The sequence below is a fragment of the Dipteris shenzhenensis genome, chromosome 1 (assembly GCF_047967505.1).
Source record: "Dipteris shenzhenensis isolate YYH24624 ecotype China chromosome 1, Dip_SZ_1.0, whole genome shotgun sequence".
Lineage (NCBI taxonomy): Eukaryota > Viridiplantae > Streptophyta > Polypodiopsida > Gleicheniales > Dipteridaceae > Dipteris > Dipteris shenzhenensis.
The window spans coordinates 32,513,884-32,534,947 of NC_141596.1; the positions used below are offsets into that span (position 1 = coordinate 32,513,884).

The following is a 21,064-nucleotide window of genomic DNA, read 5'->3' on the forward strand; positions in this document are numbered from 1 at the left end:
GCACATTTGCTTCCAATATTTGTCATTTGCTTGTATCTTTGCTCTATTTGGGTAATATCTAAGATCTAACTTTTGAAGCCTCTACATCGCTTTGCTCTTCTCTTATGGGTGCTCTTATTGAGCATCTTGCTAGTGTTATGCTCCCCCTTATCATGTGTATACTTGATGATCTACCCCACCTCGTAGAGCTTACATGCAAATTTTTTATAGAGCTTACATTGGTGGGTGAATGAAAAACAATTTAACTCTAGGATGTGCATTCAAATGACTCAACGAGCTTAGAAGGGGTGTCTTAATCTAAAGATCTGACAAAAATCTACATATAGGAGGGGAATTTATTAGATTCAACATTAAGAATTTAAAATTTTATAAGAAAAAAGAAGAAAGGAAACAACCTTGAATGCACATCCTATGTAGGGATTTACACCAATGAAGCCCGCTAACAACATGCTCATCATACATGCATTGATATAGGATAGAACTTGGAGCACACCCTTGGGATTGCTACTTAGACCCCTTATTCCAAGGTAAGAGGAGATACTAGTTAGCATAGAAAGGATGTGCATGCATACGATGCTTCAATTTAGTATTTTTCAGATGAATTGTTGTGAATGTCATCGCTTTTGCACTAGAACACATGATCCAAACATAGGGCACAAATGCAAACATTGAAGATTTCCTACTCCTAATGTGCATCTACATAATTCCATAGTTATGCTATCCAAATGGAAACAGTGAAGATTTTCTACTGCTAATGTGTATCTACAGAATTCCATAGTCATGATATCCAATGGACACCCGCGCTGCATTGTGTACACTAAACATAGCCTCTTGTGCAGAAGCAATACCCATGAGGTGTTATGATGTGCATGGATGTCTACAGGCATGATGTTGCATATCAATGCCGATTGGGATTAATCTTCTAACAACCACACCCATATATAATTTGGAGACAGAGAGGTGGACATCAGAGTTCACCAAAAACAGACAAACTATGTAGGATGAAACTTATCTACCTAAGAGGTTTAGCTTTGTAATTTTAAAAGTTTATTATTTTTTTAATATTTTATTAGCATTGCCTCCTTATGGTGGAGGATTGGAATTGCTTCTTTTTTAATTTTCATTTGTAATTTCTTTCAAAAAAAGTTAATTGAGTTGTATGTTTCAAATTGCCATTTGTGGTGATCATCCTTCAGAAATTGCCTTTTAATAGCCCAACTCCTTTTTAAAAAGCATTGGCTTTCTCGTTTGCATCAAAAAGTACTTTGTGTTACCACTATACTAGGAGGCGGTGCCCCCATGCAATTGTGCACTCTTGTTTATATTTTGGCCTTAAACTTGAAAAGTTATAGGTAAAACTTAAGTAAAGCTTCTTTGTGAACACTCGTGCACATGAAGTAAGCATAAGCCTCATCCTCACCTCACATAGTGGTAACCCACCTCCACTTACTCAAAGGAAAAAGCACACTACTCAAAAGAATTACCCATAATCTTAAGTAATGGTAGTGCTCATCCACACCTAGAACTTTGATATGTTCATGACTTGGTTCCTTAAGCCGTTTTCGCATCAACTCGTCAACCATTGGATCATTGCCTTGTAAGAGCTGGCGGTCGTTGAGATGAACTTTTCATGGGGGTAGCTCGCTTTGCACATCGCATCTGGCGCCGAGAGATTGTCTCTACCATCCTCTATTAGAGAGGAAGACCCACTGAGATGGGGAAGGAGAGACTTTGCGGGAGGGAAAGTGTGCAAGAAGGATTCAATTTCACACGACGAGTGCTCCATTTGCAAAGAGCAACAGGGAGGCAGGGAGAGGCATCTTGCCTTTTACAGGGAGAGAGAGACACACACAGTACAGAGAGAGAGAGAGAGAGACAGAGAGACAGAGAGAGAGAGAGTTTTTAGATGACAAGAGCTGGCTCTGCGCATAGCGATTCGGAGGATGAATCTTCCATCGTTCAATATAAGGGAGGTTATGTTTATAGAAGCCTATAGCTCCCTTTCATGCACATAGCATCTGCTTGAATCTTGGCAGGCGGGAAGGAGAGAGAGAGAGAGAGGGAAAAAGGCCGGAGAGACGATGGCCGCCGCTAAAGATGCACCTGATGGGCAGCCCGGCGTACCCCCCAACTTCTGGGGCGCCATGCCGAAAGATGAATACTACGCCTCACAAGGCGTTGTGAACAAGAAAGAGTACTGCAGGACGCCGCATGGGACACTCTTCACTCAATCCTGGCTGCCAGCAAACGGAGATCAACTCAATGGGATCGTTTGCTGCACGCACGGATACGGCAGCGACTCCAACTGGATGTTTCAGACGATCCCTATAGCGTTTGCGCAATGGGGATACGGTGCCTTCGCATGCGATTTGCTAGGCCACGGCCGGTCGGATGGCATCCACGGCTATGTAGAAGACGCCGAGAAGCTAGCTGCAGCAGTGCTCTTCTTCTACAAGTCTGTACGCGATCGTCCGGAGTATGAAGGCCTCTCCAAATACTTGTTCGGCGAGTCGATGGGAGGGGGAGCAACGCTACTGATGGTACTGCAGGACCCGAAAGGCTGGGACGGAGCGATGTTTTCTGCGCCACTCTTTGAGATTCCGGGGCCGATGAAGCCATCGAGGCTGCATTTGACGGCGTATGGATTGCTGGGGGGACTGGCGGAGTCATGGGCAGTGATGCCGGACAGCAACATGGTGAAGCGAGCTGTGAAGGATCCAGCGAAAGCCAAGGTGATAGGCAGCAATCCACGGCGGTACAGAGGGCGACCAAGGGTGGGAACGATGAGGCAGCTAAGCCGAATGTGTGATACAATTCAGAAGAGATGCCAGGAGGTAGAGATCCCGTTGCTTCTCCTGCATGGAACTTCAGATGATCTGGCTGCTGTAGAGGGCAGCCAGCTTGTTTACGACAAAGCTCAGAGCACAGATAAGACCATCAAGCTCTATGACGGCATGTATCACTCGCTTATTCAGGGTGAGACTGATGAGAACATCAGCCAAGTCCTCGCTGATCTCAGAGAGTGGATTGATCTTAGAGCTAAGAAATAACAAGTGGCAACAAGGAAAACCAAGAGATGTAACAAGACCATTCAGCAAGAGACTACTTTTAAGAACAAAAGTGTAGTATATGAGTCTCAATGTTACCCTCAATTTCAAGGAATAAAATATGAGATTTTATTTATAAATCTCAATATATTTAGGTGGTTTTTTAAAGGAATATTTCGAATTGGATCTCAATTAAGCCTTAGCATTAGCATATGATCCCCATGTGTACACATACTCATGTGTATAAATGCTCGTGTAGGTGTACACATGTATGCTTATATGTTTTACACATGTATGGAACATGTATGCTTATATGTCTACACATGTATTTGTTTGCCTATGTGTGCATCCGCATGCCATGGAGTGTCTACACAAATGCACATGTGGGTGGACTCTTTGGGCATGTTTGAGTGTGTATGTCTCTATCTACATATGCGTGCGGTCTGTCCTTATGCGTGTGTATATGTGCAACATTGGAGTGTGCCTACAATGTTGGGATTCGTGCCATTGCTATATGCTTTGACATCAACTTGCTTGCTATGTTCTTTCACATCAACTTGCTTATGTAGGAGACTTACCTTGGACATGGAACGCATTTGAGGAGTAATAGTTGGAATCACTTATTGGCTCACACTTGGCTTTCATGTTACTAATACCTAGGATTAGCCTCAAGGCTAAACTGTAATGGAGCTCTTAACTTTGTGATCAACAAACTGCATTTTAAAATTCAAATGATGACGATGAGCAAATGGTTCCAAAATGAGATGAGAAATTGACATTGACCAACCTAATCTTGTTGAACTTTGCTTATCACTACCTACTTATTTTGTGGTCAACCACTAAAATTTCATGAAGAAATCAGTAAGGTTGCTAGTCAATGACACCAGGGTCATTGTTTGCTTGGGTATAGCCATTTTTGGTGAGGTTCAAGGACTTTTCTATGTATAGGTATCTTGCATGACCCATAACTTATGCATTATTGAACGGAATTCGATAAACTTTGTCTTCAAGTTGTAGTACACATTCCAAACTTGAACATGAGAGCAAAAAATTATGGAATAAGGATTTGAAATGAGACCGTTAAAGCATTACAAGTGCTATGTTGCATGTGAAGAATGCATCCTGAAGACTATATTATATAGCAATTTATTCAAAACATCAAAATTTTATTCTATACATACATGCAACCAAGTGATCATTCAAAAGTACACTATGTGAGCTTCTTCTCAACCCAAGGACACACCTAAATGAGAACATTATGCATGGGTTAATGGGCCTCCCAATGTTGTGCTAAAGTGATACATGTAACTTGCCCCCGCCCTGCAAATGCCCTGCAACCCGTACGCACCTCGACGTGACCTTGCGTAGACTTTGGTTTGCCATTGTCTTCTTTCGGGTAAGTTGTCTTCTATTCTTTGCTTGCCTCACCAACTAGGTTCTCTGGGTCTATTCTGAACTGATCGTGGCCATGGCGTCAATGGCAACATGCAGCTCGCCCGGCATGGTTGAGTAGAAATTAACAACAATATATTTTGCAATATATTATTATTTTACTAAACTAGCTCGGTGGTTGGAACGTCATGCAACCATGGCTGCTTAAGCTCAATTACCAATTATGTGATTGTCTTGAACCAGCATGGTTGAATAGCATATCAGCCACATTTGGCTCATCATTTCCACCAATAGATGATCCATCATCTACCCTTGATTGTATACCTGTGGGAGTACTACCATTTCTTGCACATTTGGTGCATGGAGGTGTTTCCAAGCTCCTGAAGTGAAGTGGACACCAAAAGCAAGCAATAGTTGCCTCTACAAGTCAATATGGAGTCTCTGTCATCGAACGGAACAGGGAAAAGCTCAAAAAACGACTTTTTCTTTGAAACCACTTAACAGTCTCTCAAAACCACTTCGCAAAGCCAAAGTGACTTTTCCAAAGGTTTCTCCAAGGTCTCTGCACACTCGGATGCAAGTAAAGTCGCCCACAAAGCTTCCCACAGAGCTTCTCCTTCCTCCCACAGAGCTGCTGAGCTTCAAGCATTCACGCACGCTCAGCTAGATCACTCGGGCTCTGATACCAGTTGAGAGTGCTCTCAACGGAAGCAAGAACGGAAGAAGGAGAGAGAGAGAGATAGAGAGCCACACAAGTTTTTGATGGGTGCAGAACCACCCTAATCTTCTTTTTCATTCATTTATATATGTGTTTGAGTATTGTACATAACTGGGGTGAAGGCACAGTGACCTTTAACCCCCACAGTTTGTCCAAAGGGAGACCATGAGTGGCATAGGATTGAATGCATTCGTGGCACATGCAAGCATTGCAGTTTGAAGCTAAAGAACATGACATTCAATGTATGTCCAAATGAAATGAGGGAAGACAACCATGTTGCTCTAAAATGGAGGATATTTGAAAATCTCAATGTTGAAGGATCTGATAAAAAGAGATGGCTACTGTCATATAAGAGCACCTAGCCAAGGAAGCTTGTAGGTCACGTGGTTCAATCTATCCCAAAATATGCGCTTCACAATTTCACAGCCAGTTGGTAGGATAAGTAGTTCAAGACGTGCCTTGCCAATTTTCCCCGTGACACTATTATATCTGTCATAGATTTTGCAAAAAATTATTCTTTTCAAGAACAAGATGAGATACAAAGTGCTCACTGGTACAACAAGCAGATAATAATTCTTGTGCATATCACGTACAATCATTTGCTTGATTCTTCCACGCATGATGCCAATCTTCTTGCTGACTCATAGGAGTCCAGGTCAGTGCAACGCACGTACCATTTCTACATTTTAGATGATAGGGAACATGACACCTTATTTGTGCAGCATGCTTTTCTATTGCATTGGGAATGGTTGAAAAAGAAAAATTCCCATGTAAAAAATATAAACAACATTGGGTGTGGTCAGATGGTGTTGTCTCTCAATTTAAATCAGCCCATGGATTCTACTTTGTCTTAAGGTTCAAATCCTTGTCCAATCTAGACATGATGTGGAATGTCTTTGGGTCTAGCCATGGCAAGGGTGAACATGATGGATGTGGTGGTGTTATTAAGCAAGCTCTATTTAAAACTAATTAGCATGCCCTCAAGAAAAACTCAATGATGCCCATGATGCTGTAACATGGATTACAACCAACCTCTCCACAAGTGCGCATTCAACATATAGTAAACAAAGCCTTAAGAATACTGTAGTACGCACAGTGTTCCATGAAGTGAAAGTGGATGAAGTGCAAAGGAGCAGCTGGCACAATTGCGAGAAAATTAAAGGAGTTTGTGGTCTGCACAACATATGGGGATTTTCAAACAACCGATTGATTAAAATAAGAAAACTTTCTTGTTTTTGCAGTACGTGCATCATAGGGTATCATGACGATTGTGAGAACATTGCGATTGTGAAGACATGGGAGCGAGTTCAAGTTTTTCCCCTACATTCAGATGGAGTGACAAACAATGGAGAGACAAACAACTCATCATAGTTTTGGGAGAGTTTGATGACCTCACTGATTGTCTGGAAGAGGGGGATAACTTTGCAGTTGTCACACAAGGATAATTGGGGAACAACCTATGAGAAGTGAGATATAGTAGTTGGAGCTTTTTGGTACAAAAAAGCATCCAAGAGAGGCCGCAATTATGAACTTCTACATAAGAGTCCACAAACATGTGTGTACTCTCATCTAGTAAGAGCTATTAAGTTCCAGATGCGACTTATGCCACAATGAAAGAAGGGCAGGAGTGTCTTCCAAGTGGATTTAGACATGCATGAGCACATCTTGGGTATCTTGGAGCGGTGGATGAGGACAACTACGATAGTACTAAGAAAATGTATGTAGTCTCATTGCAAGGAAACAATGTCTACTTGTCTTACAAAATGGAATTTGTATTTGAGACTATGCTTCTTTTTAGTATATCCCAAACAACCACCGTGTTGGTTTTATTATTATTTTTTTAAAATCCCAAATGATAAATCCCATGCTTGTTTTTAGTATATCCCAACAACCACCGCACTGGTTTCCCATAACAAATCCACACATCCTAGAAATTCATTCATCTTGTAATAATAGAAGCAAACCACCACGCTGGTGGCTGTTAATATCCTAGTGCAAACCAACCACCATGCTGGCGATCACTTATCCTGCACTCCTACTGTGCTATCCCTACACTACTGCCATGCTATCCTAAAATTTATTGTGCAATGCTATACTAAGGCAGTGTCCTTTAGATGGTTTATTTTTTCGTTAACCATCAGATTTTATCCCATGCTTGTTTCTAGTATATCCCAACCACCACCGCACTGATTTCCTATAACAAATCAACACATCCTACAAATCCATTCATCTTGTAATAATAGAAGTGAACCACTGCGCTGGTGGCTTTTAATATCCTTATTCCTCTATTATATATATATGAGTATATGAAGGCCCTGTACAAGTGGGTGGGCACATTGCCCTTTACCCCAACAACCTCCCACTTAAAGGCAGTGTGCCTTTTAAAAGAGTATAGTACATGTACAATACAATTAGCCATAGGCTGAAAAACAAGATGACAAGACTGTCATCCTATGCCCATGGGCACTCTACAATGTGCAAAGTGCATAGAGGATAAGCTACTAGCAGACATCAGGTTTGCAAAAGATAGAAAATGACAAGCTGGATGTCATGAAGGCACACTGGCATAATAATGAGATACAATCTATTTGTTTTGAACACCGCATACATGGCATCTCTACACTGCTTCGTGCAACGCAATCTCTGGCCTACACCGCCTCATGTAGATCATTAAAATTGAAGCTTGTCTTGGAGAGACCACCGCACTGGTTCTTGGCGTAATAATTAGATACAATCTATCATTCTGAACACCACCATAGCGTAGTCTCTGGCCTGACCACCTATCATCGTGCAGCCTTTTGCCGCATCTTTGCCTATAGCCCAGGAGAGACCACCGCACTGGTTTTTGGCATAATAATGAGACGCAATCTATTATTCTGAGCATCGCCTCAGTGCATGACAACCCGTCATCGCCCAGGATTCAAGGTTGTCTTGGAGAGACCACTGCACTGGTTCTTGGAGTTATAGCTCTATTACCTATTTTATATATTACAGGAGGATGTCTATGATGACCAGTGCACTAGCAAATAGAAAAAGATTTATGAAAGCCACCGCGCTAGTTCTTGGAGTTATATATTGGTGTACCAAGGAAAATGTATTCCATTGTGCAACTAAGCAAAATGCAATTGACGATATGGCACTTTAGGGGTCCCCTTTAGGGGCAAGGGCAATATCAACATGCCATTTCTGTCCAGTGGCATCCTGGATATTGTATAATGCACATCAATATGGCCCTTGCCCCTAGAGGGGACCCCTCCAGGGCCATATCGTCAATTGCATTTTTTGAAAGCTTAATTGTATTTTTCTAGATGTATCTCCATGCAACCACAACAGTGGGTCGTTGGAGTTATTTTAGCACTATTTTGGTCATAAACCAAGGAAATTTTTAGTCCTTGTTGAAATAAATATAAATGAGGGCAAAAGTACAATTGATCGAGTGAAAATTGAGCAAAAGAGATTACAATGTACATGTACGTCTAATAACAGGTTATTAAAAAATTATCAACTTATACCAAGCAAAAATTGAATAGAGGATCTTACATTATAAAAATTTGGCAATTAGTGAGAGCTTGAGAGGCCAAAAGATTACAAATAGCGGCCATAGCCATTCAAATATAAAAGCTAACGACAGTGCAGACTGAGAGCCTCAAATTGAACAAAAAGAGATTACATAAATGTAATAAAAACTCAACAATTGCTGAGAGCCTTAGAGACCAAAACATTACATTATTAAGAGCCTTAGAGGCCAAAAGATTACATCCAGCCATTGCTAAGAGCCTCATCTGAGCAAGAAGGAATTTGTACAACTCAGTTTTCTGCCAGTCTAGCTTGTTGCATTAAAAAATTTTAGGGAGCCAAAGGAGGATAAGATGGAGAGGCCAAAGAGCATGCACATTTCCAGGACTCAGATTATGCCCCCCCCCGCCCCCCAACAAGTTGAGAGTACTCTACTCTGAAAGTACTAAGGCCCTCATCAACATCTAGGGGGAACCCATATAGCACAGCCATAAAGAGGTCCTCTGTGAGCATGTCATTTAAGGTGGTGACATGTAGATGTGTGGGGAATCGACTGTGGGAATGAAGGGTCTCCACTAGTGCTAGCATTTCTACTCTAGGTGAGTGCAACACAGTCACCTTATATGAGAAGGCATATAACATTGGGATCACAGACCATCGAGGGGGGGTGGTAGTAGGCATGCTGAAGATGAGTGGGTGAGCAACAGATGAGCAGGGGAGCAAATGAGTGATGAGAGTTGGAGGAGGGAGCATGGAGCAAAGTAGAGCAGAGGTAGAAAAGAGCTAGAGGAGGGGTGTGGAGCAAAGTAGCAGAGCAGGAGCGAATGAGAGCAATGTAGTAAAATGCTAAATGCCACAGATCTTATATATATTATAAAGTTCGAGCCACCATCGTGGCTGGAGCCCAAGGTTCTATCCATATTAATTACAAGCCACCATGGTAGAATCTTAGGTGCCACCCTAGATGGGCTAGTAATCATGAAGAAGACGTCATGTGGTGCCACTCCGGTGGCTAGTAATTAACTGCCAGCCCAGTGGAATCTTAGTCATGACAGATGTGGCTGACGAGAGCCACCACCTCCGAGCAGTAATTCCCACTCTCTCTCTTTCTCTCTCTCTCTCTCTCTCTCTTTCTCTCTCTCTCTCTCACACACACACACTCAAACACACACATGACATGCACACTTACACACATCTGTAGCTTCACAAATAGCAAGGCATAACAGGTGCTCTTTACAGGTGACACTACCCTTCCTAGTAGTCCATGGGGAAGTCGACATTGTCATGAAGCTCTAATCACTCATTACCATGCACTCTAGTTCTTTACTGAGCATGCGAGCCTGATGACTGGCAATTTTTACTGCACTCATAGTGAGATCTCATGCATGCTTAAGCTCGGTGGTGGCTGAGCCGTGGTTGGTAATTTTAACTGCCAGCCCAGTGGAATCGTAGCCATGAACGACATGGTTGTAATCACTCGCGCACTCTAGTACTCTAGTGAGCATGCAAGCCTGATGATTGGTAATTTTTAATGCACTCGTAGTGGTCATGCATGCTTAAGCTTGCTGGTGGGTGAGTAGTGGCTAGTAATTTTAACTGCCAGCACGGTGGAATCGTAGCCATGACAGGCGTGGCTGATGACAGCCACCATCATTGGGCAGTAATTCCCACAAAAGTAAATCATGAATCCTAACCTCTAGTCCCTCATTACCATGCACTCTAGTACTCTCCTGAGCATGCAAGCCCGGTGACTAGTAATTGACTACACTTGTAGTAATCATGCATGCAAGCTCGGTGGTGGTAATTGGAAGCTAAGTAATTGTGGGCCACTGCGGTGGCTGATAACTAAGTGCTAGCCCGATGGGTTTTAGCCGCCACCATAGACATGGTTGGGAAAATATTAGATGCCACCACCTCTAATCATTCATTACCATGCCAGTCAGTACAGCCGCCTTGAATTAATCAAAATTCAGGCCAACCACTGCGGTGGCTCTCCCCTTGATAGTGTAGTCAGGCTACAACCACTGCGGTGGCTCTCACGTTGACAATGTAGTCAGGCTACAAATCACTATTCCATTCCCTTAACCATTTTTTCTTCTATCCCTCTTGACTGTTTTGTCCTCCCTTGCAATCTCAAGCCTCCACTATTGCATTTCCTTCAATGCTTCATATTCTATCCCTCTCGACCATTTCTTTCTCCCTTGCAATCGGACTGCAAACTCAAGCCTCCACTATTCCATTTCCTTCATTATTTCCTCTTCTATCCCTCTAGACCATTTCTATCTCCCTTGCACTCTTCCTACAACCTCTATCCCCTCTTGTAATGGACCCTGCACAATCCAAGAGCTCCTTACACAATCTTTCCTCCCCCTCGACAGCATAGTGCGAGATCCCCTCCTCCCCTAATCTTCAAAAGCCCAATTTGGATGCTCTCCAAAACTTCACCAGATTGGTACAGGAGGTGAATGTGAAGGAGGGGCAACTAGTCTGTCAAGGTCAGAAGATTACCATCAATGAAAGCATGATTGAAAATGCTCTAGGAATTTCTGGAGGCAGTTTACAAGCACACTTTTTCGAGAAGCAGTGGAAGAGACAGGATATTCTCGATGTATACCCCAACACTCAGATTAGTAAAGATGGTGGAGTCAAGATTTCAAGCTTGCCAACAGACCTCCGAGATGTGCTCAAGAAGACCATTCACTTCTTTTCTGATACGAGAGGAACCTGCAAGTTCTCGCAGGTTCAAGCAATAGTAGAGCAACTGAAAGGACGTGATGTATCTTTCTCAAGGGTGATCTCCAAGAGTGTGTTAACCAACCTGAAGAATTGCATGGATGGCAAATCCCAATTGTCATCTCAATCTGCTGGAGTTGCAATGCACCTCATGGCATCTACCCTCAAAGGGACTTTGAGTAATACGATAAGCAGATGTCTCAGAAGGTGACTTTTCTACAAGAGAAAGCCACTGATGCAACAAAGGCAGCACAACTTGAGAAAAGTCTCAGGGAAGGTGTAGAAGCCAAGGTAAAGGAGGCATAAGCAAGGGCCTTGCAGGTAGAAGAGCAATCTGAGGCCACTACAAAAATGATTGCCATGGAAAGGCATAGAAGAGAAGAAGCAGAGAAGCGCATGAAGGAGCTCCGAGATAGGATCGAAGAAGTGAGAAATGACAGGGACATGGCAAACAAGGAGCTAGAAAAGATGTGAAAGGATCTTGAAGATCAGAGAGCCAAAAAGGAGGGTCTTTACAAATAGCTCTGCAACATGAAGAACGCATTGAACATTAAAAAAGACCAAATGATGAAGGAGCTGAAAAGGGAGAATGCAAAAACCAAAAAGGTGATGCAGGAACTGCGAGAGAGCTTCAAGTCTAGGAAGGATGGGGCAAAGAGTAGCTGGGATGGAGAAGACAACAAGGCAGCTCCCTAGGCCATGAAGGATGCAGAGAGCAACCATGATGGAGCAAGTTATAGCAGCCACGGTGGAGCAATTTGCGGCAGCCACAGTGAGTGTTGTTTTTTGAAACACTGTTGGAAGTCCAAAGAGTAAGCTACAAGACCATGCAAGAAGATCACGATAGATGTGTGCACGAGCTTGCCGTGGCTTTCTACAGTTATGAAAAGCAATCCATCATCCTAAGAGATTTCCAAAATAGATTGGAAGTCTTGGAAACGGCCCATGAATATGTTTTTCAGCAATTTACGCAGCTTCAATAGATGCTGAGGTATTCAGATGAAGTTGTTGCACATAGTGAGCAAAAGGTGGAGCAGATGAAGGAGAACATCCACAACCTTAGGATGAGGGAGGAAGGAAGCAAGAAGCAACTTTGTCATGTACAGAGCAAGACTGTGGTATTGACAGCCGCAATAGTTAAATTGGATGCCTATCCTACTATGCAACATGGTTCAAAATGCATGGTCTGCCATACCCCTATCATAGATGACTGTTGTATCTGATGGCTTGCATGCGCTACCACCTTGTGCACGTCTTTTGCTTTGGAGTGTTTGTGCATACAAAGTCGCTATGTAGAGAATGCCATTTGCCATTGCCCATGACATGGACAAATCAAATGTGCCTGCCTACTACAGCTATCTACGATGAGAAAGTAGATGCTGTAGCTCAATTTGCCATTTGGGCAAAAGATCTTAAAGACAAGGAGCTCAAATTGAAGAAGGCCAACACTGAGCCTGACTGCGAGGAAAAGGAGCTTGAAGGGAGGAACTAGCCCCCTTCAAGAAAGGAGAAAGAAGGGCCGAGCCTATAACCAGGAAGCTCAAATCAAGGAAAGAGGAAGCGGCATGAAGGGAGGGGCCGCGGGCCCCTGCAGGAAGAATTGAAGAAGGCCAACACCAAGCCTGACTACGAGGAAAAGGAGCCTGAAGGGAGGAACTAGCCCCCTTCAAGAAAGGAGAAAGAAGGGCTGAGCCTATAACCAGGAAGCTCAAATCAAGGAAAGAGGAAGCGGCATGAAGGGAGGGGCTGCGGGCCCTTGTAGGAAGGAACCAGCCCCACCATTCTGGAAAGGAGCAAGGAGGGCCAAGCCTGCAATCACGGAGCTCAACAAGGAGTCCTTGAGATATAATCTGAAGTAAATGAGTCTTTGAGATTGTAATCTATGTAATCTGTGTGTAATCTATTGAATTGTTAATCTTCTCTAGCATTTACTTGGGCAATGTTTTCTTAGCTATGTGAGTAGATAGATCCATGCCAACGCGGTGATAATAATGAGATGAAAGATTTTGATTTGATAAGTAATGTGAGACGAAAGATTTTGATTAGATCACAAATGTAAGACTGAAAGATTTTAATTAGTGAAGTAATGTGAGACAAAATATTTCGATTAGACAACTAATGTGAGATGAAAGATTTTGATTAGACAACTAACATGAGACTGAAGAATGAGAAGGTCGGGCTCAATGAACTCAAAGAGTTCAATTACCAAGCTAGCATGATACTGGTGAATATCAATTTCCTTGGCTATTGTTTTTCGTGCTCCTTTAAGGTACTTGTCAAGCGCATGATGTAGTTTTCTTTTGGCAAGACATGATAGAAGTGCAAAGATGTATAGAGTGCAAAGGCCAGGATGAAGAGAACCCCCAATGAAAGGAGGAGTTACTATGGGCGTATAAGTCAACAGAGTTAAGAAAGCAATGTGTCATCCAAGTGTGTGAAGAGGTTTGCCATTGTGCATCAGACTGGCTAAAGAGCTGGGAGATGCTTGCCATAGAGAGCCTGATAAGATAGTTGGGAGTTTGAAATTTCCTTGAAAAAGCAAAATGTCATCGTATTTTAAAGCAATAAAAACCTTGCGGACATTTCTTAGACTTGTGGACTTTCTCATGGTGCTCGTAATACCTGATTTTGTATTGACCTACTTCCATGTTAGTACTTAAAGTTTTAAGTAGCCCGGTGGTTGAAATCTGATGGTTAACGATATCTAGTCTAAAGGGCACTAGCACTGTGCAACAAACTTTAGGACAGTAAGGAAGTAGTGTAGGGATAGCACGGTAGTAATGTAGGATAAGTTATCACCAGCGCAGTGGTTGGTTACACTAGGATATTAACAGCCACTATCATGGTGGTTTGCTTCTATTATTACAAGATGATGGATTTGTAGGATGTGTGGATTCATTATGGGAAACCAGTGCGGTGGTTCTCGGGATATAGTATAGCACTGTGCAACAAATTTTAGGATAGCACGGCAGTGGTGTAGGGATAGCATGGTAGTAGTGCAGGATAAGTTATTGGTTGGTTACACTAGCTGGAGTAGCTTTTGCTCTACCACTTCCAGTGTCTCCTTATCCCTTTGTGGATGCTCTCCTCTCCTACAGCCTTGACTCCCATGGGTCCATTCAACTCAATCAAATATCTAACAATTATAGGCCAAGGCTCGCTATAGAGTGAAGCTTGAGGAACCATTTGGCAATCATGTTCGTAACCCTTTGAGACCAATTCCACCCTCTTTCTTACTGGCCACCATGTAATTCCAATCAATGTCATGCCATTGATCCCCCCAAATAAAATTCCTAATAGATATGTCCATCTTCATTAGTGCATTATCAGAAAATGGAAGAGCAGAAATCACATAAATAGAGAGGGACATCAGAACTTGCTTTAGAACAAGTCTTCCTGCAAATGACAGTTCAGCTTTTTCCCAAGCAGCAAATATGTTGAGAATTTTACTCAAACACCATCCAAACTTATGTTTCAGGCTAACTGCAAATCCAATGGGACAACCCAAGTATCTGACAACTTCATTTTCCCTAATCTATCTAAAAGAGAAATGAATAGACCAATCAAGTAAGGCATCCCATCCTAGCCAAATAGCATTGGTTTTATCATGATTAATCTTGGAATCTAAGACCAGAAAAAACGCATACCATAAAGCTCTTTATGTTCAACTCAATTCCAACCAAGAGGCTAGAATTATAATCAACAAAAAATTGAGTGCATAGATTAGAGCCATCTTGCAAAGGCATCCCCTTAATGCAACCTTGATTCTACCAATAGTCCAATTGACAAAGAAGAGGCTCAGTCACAATGGCAAAGATCCACTAATAGGGTCTTTCTATTAGATTACATGATGATGTCACAAACAATATACAATGAAAGGATTTTAAATCCTTATCCTCACAAATAAGAGGGGAAGGATTTAAAATTCTCACCCTCATATATATGAGGGGAGGGCCCCCTCCCCCTCATAAATTGAGGGACATCTTATTAATCACTCTCCTCTTTAACCCCTAGGACACCCCCGGCCCCCCCCTTTATCAATAATTAATACTTTTTTGAATTCTATGAGACCTATTAGATAAAGAAAATTCCCATTGAGTTGTGTAGTGATCCAATAGTGAGGAGTCAAAAACTTCACCTACTTCAATAGGCCTCATTCAACCACCACCCACCATGAGAGACATAGAATTAGTCATGCATGTTAGATGAACAAATACAAGTGGCTATTGATTTGGGGCAAATAAAGGCATCAATCAAGTTCACCTTCCTCATACAAACCACCACAGCCCACTAAATTGAAAGAATCTTTCAATTCATCCCAATTGGTGATTTAAGTAGCTAGTTTGTCTCCCCTCTTTTGAGATCTATCATCCTCAAGGTTCCCATCACCACCCAATAGCTGATACACATCATCCATATTGTATTGAAACATTTTCCATGAATGTACCCTATCCTAGCAAGCATTTAGAGCATATACTGAAGCAATTATGTGCCCAATATGATCATATATACTGTGTAGCCGATCTTGGTTCTCACCGGCAAAAAAAAAGGCCTTTATAATCCTTAGATTCCTCCATTGTACCTCTGGTCCCATGTAAAGGGGCATGAAAAAATGGATGGTTATACACAAAATCTTCTAAGAAACATTACAAAGTCTCATGACCCTAGTTAATCTCTTGTAGAAGCACCACATCAAAATTCTTTTTACATACAAATCTTATAATAGGTAATCGCTTAAGTCCATCACATGCATGCAAATTTTACAAAATGTTCTTCAACCTTTGTCACTTGGAGCTGCCATATTGATAATTTTGAAGTCTCATCATCCAAAGTAGCTAAGTTGACCCCTCCTCCAGCACTGAAAACCTATTATTTCCTTCCCTACATCTCTTTGATTGTCTTCTTGCTCAATATTGCTAATTTTGAAGTGTAGTCATCCAAAGAGGCTCTGTCAACTCCTCCTCCAACAATGAAAACCTACTACTTCTTTCACTACATCCGACCAAATCAAAAGCAAGAGTAGTAGTCGGAATTGATCGATCCTATGGAACAATTTTCGTGAGATAGTGTATTAAACAAGAAATTGTAGAATTTCGTCCCGTTCTATATAAATAAACATAGATATCATTAAATTCTAGATAGATAGATGATCTACATAGATAGACCCATCTGTCTATCGATCAAGACGTCCATCTCACTCATCCCTTTTATTATGATTTCTCTTTGATTGTCTTCTTTCTCAACGTCAAATGTGGCTAGATGTCAAATGAGTGGCTACCTTAACCCCTTGACCTTCTAAAAGCATCCCAATAGACATAGTGAAGGAATCTTTTATACATCTTTGGTGCTTCATCTATTCCTGGTTCCTCCTTTCTTTTTAGCCAAGGAGTTCCTCTTGCATAATTGGTTGGTTAGGGTCATCTTCCAAGACAACAGGACGTCATATGTAAATAAATGCTTCTTCCCTGAATATCCCCTTCTCTCAACCTTACAACATTTAATATCCTATCTAAGAAAACGTAAGATCTCGAAGGAGTATCACAAGAACCCTTGCATAAGATCTTAAAGGAGTATCCCAAGAACCCTTGCACAAGATCTCAAAGGAGTATATCTCTTAATGTGTTTAGAAACCCCAAGGACCCTTGCATATCTTGAAGGGGTATCCCTCTCAAAGTATTGAGTCTAGCACTGAGTAGCATCCACAATCATTGAATCATCACATAATGAGTCTTTAGAATATATTATCTCGAAACAAGGCACTGTAATGATAATATCAAGATGACATGATTCAACTCTCAATCCCATTCAAGCTGAGGTATAATAACGTGCATGCCTCATTGAAGTAGTTCTTGCTTTCTCTTTTGTTCTCATACCAAGGAAGTTAGGGCTTGAAGGCACATCGATAGCAGGGTGCGTTTACGGTTTAAGCTTGTCTCCCTTGGTGAACGTCACTATATTGCATGAATATCTCTTCTTGGTGTGGGTGAGACCGACATTGCACATACACACACGTGTGTGTGTGTAAAATAGAAAATAAGGATTTCTATATGAATACGGCCCTCATAAACACACACACACACACACACACACTCACACACCCATTCACCGACCTGTTTGGGCCTATCGAGGGGCACCGGCCTTGGGCCTATGCTGCATGGTTCAAGGGCCAGATTGATAATAGAAATCCTCATTTTGTATTATTTGGGCCTTTTTGCAAAGTAATAATACACGATTGCCGTGTCTTCTCTCACAGAAAGACAGGAAGACTTTTAAGGCAAAGCTCATTTTGCCTTGTGTTGTGTTGTGCCATAGCCTCAGCTCCCTATACCCTCAGAGTAACTTCCCCATCCATAGCCTCCCAGCTTCTCGCATGGCTCCCCTCCCTTCCTCCATCATCATGACTTAGGCCCCAGGCCCCTGCTTCTACCGCCAGTTGCTGCCTTCGCCTCCTCCTCTCTGGCCATGGCGACCTTGAACCCCTTCGCATTGCTAGGCGACGAGGAGAGCGATGCCTTTGCCGTCATCGACCGCGCTGCTGCCCCCGACAAACCCCCAGCAGCAGCAGCAAAGAAACAGCAGCAGCTTGCTCCCGCTAAGCTTCCCTCCAAGCCGCTGCCCCCCGCCCAAGCTGGTACGGAGTCATGAGATTCTTATGTGTCGGGGGTTTCGTGGAGCGTTATGATGGGTTTCTATAAGGTGCTTAGAAATGCATATAACAACACTGGTTTCTTGTGGTTTTGGTAGAATCTTGAATTGCCGACAAAGGAATATAGCAAGTAACCTTTTTTATGCTTTAACTTTCAGATTTTTTGGGTAAACCGATTTTCTATGCGTCGTTTAATGTTGTCCCGCAGTGAAAGAGCCTAAATTTTCTCAGCTTGATAGCGGCAGTGGTAGGGGGGGGCGTGGGGGAGGACGGGGTAGCTATGGTAGCAGAGACAGAGAGCGTGAAGGTGGATTCAATCGTCCAGTTCGTGATGGAGGTTTCCAAGGGGATCGCAGCAGCTACAATTACCGTAGTAACAGCTACAATCGTGATGGAAATGATTTCCAAGGTGGTCGTGGGGGTTATCACGGCAGAGGTGGAGCGTCCTTTTATGGGGGCTCTGGAAACGGTCCATCTTTTGGGCAGGATGGAGAAGGTGGACAGAATTTTGAAGGTGCGAGAGGCCGCGGGAGAGGACGAGGCCGGGGTCGTGGTTATGGTGATGGTGCCGAGGGTGGTCGAGGCCGAGGCCGAGGTCGTGGCTATGGTGAAGGTTCCGAGGGTGGTCGTCGTGGGTATGGAGATGGTTTCAATGGTGAAGAGCAACATCGAAATCAGGACTATGAAAGTGGCACAGGACGAGGGTAATTGCTGTGACCCATAGGTGTCAGGCTTACATTTTGATCAAATTTGTTATCGTACAATTGATGGTGGCTTCGTACTTTTCAGAAATGGCTTTAAGAGGGATGGTTTTGGAGGTGGAGAGTTGGTTACCGAGATCGAACAGGGTGTATCCCAGTGAGTGTTTTCTTCCATTGTGGCAGTTAAGCGCATATGTGGAGCTTCTTAGAAGTTATCAATGTCTCGTTTGTTCTTTCTTCTGGCAATCTCTAGTTGCGTTAAGATTAGAGTACTTACGTGCATAGGGGACCTCTGGATGCCAGGACTACTGAAGATGAGAAGCGTGTGACTGAAGTAGTAGAGAAGCAGGCTACAGAGGAGACGAAAGTTGAGCCTGGGACAGTCGAAGAGAAGAAAGAAGAGGAAGAAGACAATGTATAATTCTCATTAACTCTAGGACTGGCAATTCTTTCTGATTGTGAGGCTTTCTGTGGATGATTTTATAATTCTCACTACTGCCTGTTATAAGCACGGCAACTTGCAGGAGATGCTCTTAGATGACTACTACAAACTTTTGAACGAGAAGAGGAAACATTTAGACTCTTTGCGGTCAGACGAAAGGAAAGTGATAGTTGACAAGGATTTTGAAAGAATGCAACTCGTGAATAAGAAACAGGAGGAGGAAAATTTGCTAAAACTAGTAAGTTGATCTACCCTTGTTGAAGTTTTTACATTATGGGATCTTGTTTTGGTGCTATGACAAGGAACGTGTCCTTGTGCCAATGATTTTCTGTGTTTGGTACCCTGAAGTATGTTAGATGGATACATGTTCTGAAAAAGTATAAGTTTATTTTAACAACATTTATATAACAAAATTTTTATCATATTGTAGCTAGCTTGTGTTTTCCATTGTATGGCTAGCAGTGCAGCTTTGGTGTTTTGGACGACATGGATGGGTGTATCAGTAACTGAAAGTCTGGCTATATGACAGGGCTATGAAAAAGACAAAGGCAAGAAGAAGGAGATTTCTGATAAGGAGGATAAAACAAAAAAGGTACACATATTTCCAGTATTTCTTCCTACTGGAATGACCTGTTCCTTGGATGTCCCTTTTTGTACAGAAATACTGACTTTCTTTATGAGACTCCTCACAAAAGTTACATTGTTGTTTGAAGAGCTTGAGCATCAATGAATTTTTGAGGCCTACAGAAAGAGAGGAGTATTACAGTCCTGTGCGTGGGCGTGGGCGTGGTCGTGGACGTAGTGACCGTGGAGGATACAGAGGCGGTTTTGGAGGCAGTTATAATACTGCTCGGCAAGCCTTGGCACCTCGCATTGAGGACCCTGGTCAGTTCCCCACGCTGGGTGCAAAATAAATAGATCACAGATGGAGTTGAGGATATGAAAAGTGCAGTATCAAACTCGTTTTTGTAGACAGCCTAGGTTACCAAACTTAGCTGAGGATCAACTTTCTGGGTTGGTTCTATCCAGTGATGCAGTGTCCCTTTCTACAGATCAGGCTTAGGATAGTGTTTAGTATTGTAAAAGGAGATGAGTTTACAGTTGACCCTACTTCTGGTCATTGGCATCAGCATACTTGGCTGGTTTTCAATTGCTGATTGCAAGCATTACAGACGTTGAGAGGAAACATTTCTGACTTTTGTTATGGAGGTGCTTTGTACTTGTGCAGTAGCGATACAGAGTCTTATTCCTGTCTATTGCACAAATAGTCTGTCATCTGCTTTTGTCAGGTGAATTCTGACTTGCAAGGCAGCTGTGCTATCTCTGTAGGGTCAGATTACATTTATTCTTTATGGTTATGATTTATTGTGAAGCCTATTTTTCTTGTAAGTCCAATCTAGAACTTTGTGGATTGAAGTTTGAGTAGGAGTTTTTGGACTATGTGCTTGTCAGTTGACAGATTCTCAGACTCCCTGGATTTCAAGTGGTTGACAATTTTTTCTTCAGTAATTTTAATGTCAAGCTTCTTGTGATTCTCCGTTTTCAAGAATATGTTGGTTATCCAATGAAGATGGAAAGGCAGTGACCTCAATAGAAGACATGGCAGCAAGTCCAGCGACTAGTTTACCCTGTGTTGTCGGAATGGAATAGCAAGTACTATATGCAGTCTCAAATAGTCAAGGCAGCAAGTCCAGCGGCTAGTTTACACCCTGTGTTGTCGGAATGGAATAGCAAGCACTATATGCAGTTGAATGGATTCTTTGCTTCTATAATGAAGGAGAGATTTTAGGCTAAAGTGATGTAGGCTAATGGTTTTGGCCTAGCACTAGTGGATATTTGATTTATCACTGCATGACATAATTGTAATAT

The 21,064-nt window shown here is 42.4% G+C and overlaps 1 protein-coding gene and 1 pseudogene across 1 annotated transcript; both read left to right on the forward strand.

Annotated features, from left to right (window-relative positions):
- The first annotated feature begins 1,584 nt into the window (after positions 1 to 1,584).
- On the forward strand, positions 1,585 to 3,145 carry LOC147905714 (caffeoylshikimate esterase pseudogene; annotated as a pseudogene).
- A 14,475-nt stretch (positions 3,146 to 17,620) lies between these two features.
- LOC147905715 (uncharacterized) lies at positions 17,621 to 20,584 on the forward strand. The gene is made up of 7 exons (XM_087374258.1): positions 17,621 to 18,037; positions 18,261 to 18,756; positions 18,842 to 18,910; positions 19,057 to 19,168; positions 19,278 to 19,433; positions 19,725 to 19,787; positions 19,909 to 20,584. The coding sequence occupies exons 1-7, from the start codon at positions 17,869 to 17,871 to the stop codon at positions 20,107 to 20,109; spliced, it is 1,266 nt and encodes a 421-aa protein (XP_087230384.1). The 5' UTR covers positions 17,621 to 17,868; the 3' UTR covers positions 20,110 to 20,584.
- The last annotated feature ends 480 nt before the right edge of the window (positions 20,585 to 21,064 follow it).